The sequence below is a fragment of the Lipomyces chichibuensis genome (assembly GCF_038497645.1).
Source record: "Lipomyces chichibuensis strain CBS 12929 unplaced genomic scaffold V1513scaffold_155, whole genome shotgun sequence".
Taxonomy (NCBI): Eukaryota; Fungi; Ascomycota; class Lipomycetes; order Lipomycetales; family Lipomycetaceae; genus Lipomyces; species Lipomyces chichibuensis.
The window spans coordinates 1-1,693 of NW_027117607.1; the positions used below are offsets into that span (position 1 = coordinate 1).

At 42.5% G+C, this 1,693-nt stretch overlaps 2 protein-coding genes across 2 annotated transcripts; both read left to right on the forward strand.

The window, feature by feature from the left end:
- On the forward strand, positions 1-287 carry V1513DRAFT_386785 (uncharacterized protein; the record flags this gene model as incomplete). Its single annotated transcript, XM_066895278.1, has 1 exon — positions 1-287. A coding segment is annotated over one exon (287 nt), but the record flags the coding sequence as incomplete, so codon positions are not given.
- A 292-nt stretch (positions 288-579) lies between these two features.
- On the forward strand, positions 580-1,384 carry V1513DRAFT_407261 (uncharacterized protein). Its single transcript, XM_066895650.1, has 2 exons — positions 580-748; positions 799-1,384. The coding sequence occupies exon 2, from the start codon at positions 827-829 to the stop codon at positions 1,340-1,342; it is 516 nt and encodes a 171-aa protein (XP_066750220.1). The 5' UTR covers positions 580-748; positions 799-826; the 3' UTR covers positions 1,343-1,384.
- Positions 1,385-1,693: the final 309 nt, after the last annotated feature.

Genomic DNA, 1,693 nt, shown 5'->3' on the forward strand with positions numbered 1-1,693 from the left:
CCTACGCCAGTTTCGAGCGCGCGGAAGCTGCGCATAAGAACGGGATGGAAAATTTTCCATTATTTGCGACTGCGCTGGTTATTGGCACTGTCGTCGAACTACCCAATCAAAGTATGAATGCTTTCGCAGGGACATATTTGATAGTCCGGGCGCTCTATACGGCTGCGTATATCAACATTAAACGCGGCAAGATAAGTTTCGTGAGGTCGGCTCTTTGGGGACTGGGTATGGGGCTTTGTATTTCCATTATTGGGATGGCCGCGAATAAGGTTCGGCTTAGCGATTGACGATTTTGTGCAGGACCGTAGGTACATTAAATAAATAAGTTAGAAAAAAGCGTGTAATTTGAACATTATCGTTGCACCGTTTTCTTAAAACTAAGCATGCATCCAATCAAAATATTGTTGAATATTTGTCAGAGACCTGTCCCTGAGTGTAGCGTACCGAGATCGGTTTAACATGAACTTATAGAGACGGCGCCTGGTCTGTTCAGGGTTTAGGTACCAAATCTAGGGCGAGGGTTTGTACTTGTCGAGGCAACCTTTGGCAGTGACGCAGGTTCGCTACCACTGGCGAGCCAAGCATTCTCCTTAATTGCTGGAATCTGTTTATATTATTAAATCCTAATAATGTTCAACATAGACTAGGGTTTGTCAATCGAACATATATAATTATAATGTACCACACATGTTCTCCTTTGCTATTAAGCCCTGCTGACGAAGACGTCTATAATATCTCACCGCCCTAGGTTTGTCTTTGAATTAGTTCTGATTTTAATAAACACTGACATTTAAATAGGACTAACGATTCTTTGCCTTGAGAACTTATGGTATTCAACAAGAGATTTCCGATACTTATTATTTTGCTGGCATTTCTACTCAACAATGTAAGAGCAGTAGACCAGAAAGTTGACGTAACATTATGCTTGGTCAAGGCTTGTCATATGGATGATAGCCAATCGGAGTGCACTGGCACATACTGGTATTTGAGTGATTTGAATGCGCTCAGTTATGGATATCTATTCTACGATGGTAGTACTATGGAGAAAAACACATATTACACGATTTACGCACAGAGTTATGAGTGGGGCCTCCAGTCAACGCTGATTTATTTCTATGACAACAATGAGTCGCAGGGTAAAACAATTGCTTTCGCTAAATTCAGAAATTCAGCGTATCACTTTGTTGCTGCCCAGGATCTGACAGGCAACTCAACTGCCTATATGAATGATGGAATATTGCAACCCGTTTTGAGTGCGTGTGCAGCTCCATATTCAGCATGGTCATATACACGTGTTGCGACCTCAATAGTGGCAAATGGTTATGCAGTATATAATTCTTAATGGTCATTGCCATAGGGCAGATAGCTATAAGTGCAAAGAACGAGCCATATGAAGTATTCCTGGCTCTGGAGTTCATACGACGCGTAATAATTGCCGTACATTTTCCGGATCAGCCAGAACTATTAAATTAGGAGGTTACTGCAAGGTGCAGGTAAATTAAAGTACCATAAAACGAGTTCCAATGATACCATATTCGGTCTTAATGGCGGCCCTGAAATTACTGGACATTTGATAACTCCTAATCAGGGTTTCAGGGTTCAGGGTTCAGGGTTCAGGGTTTCAGGGTTCAGGGTTCAGGGTTCAGGGTTCAGGGTTCAGGGTTCAGGGTTCAGGGTTTCAGGGTTCAGGGTT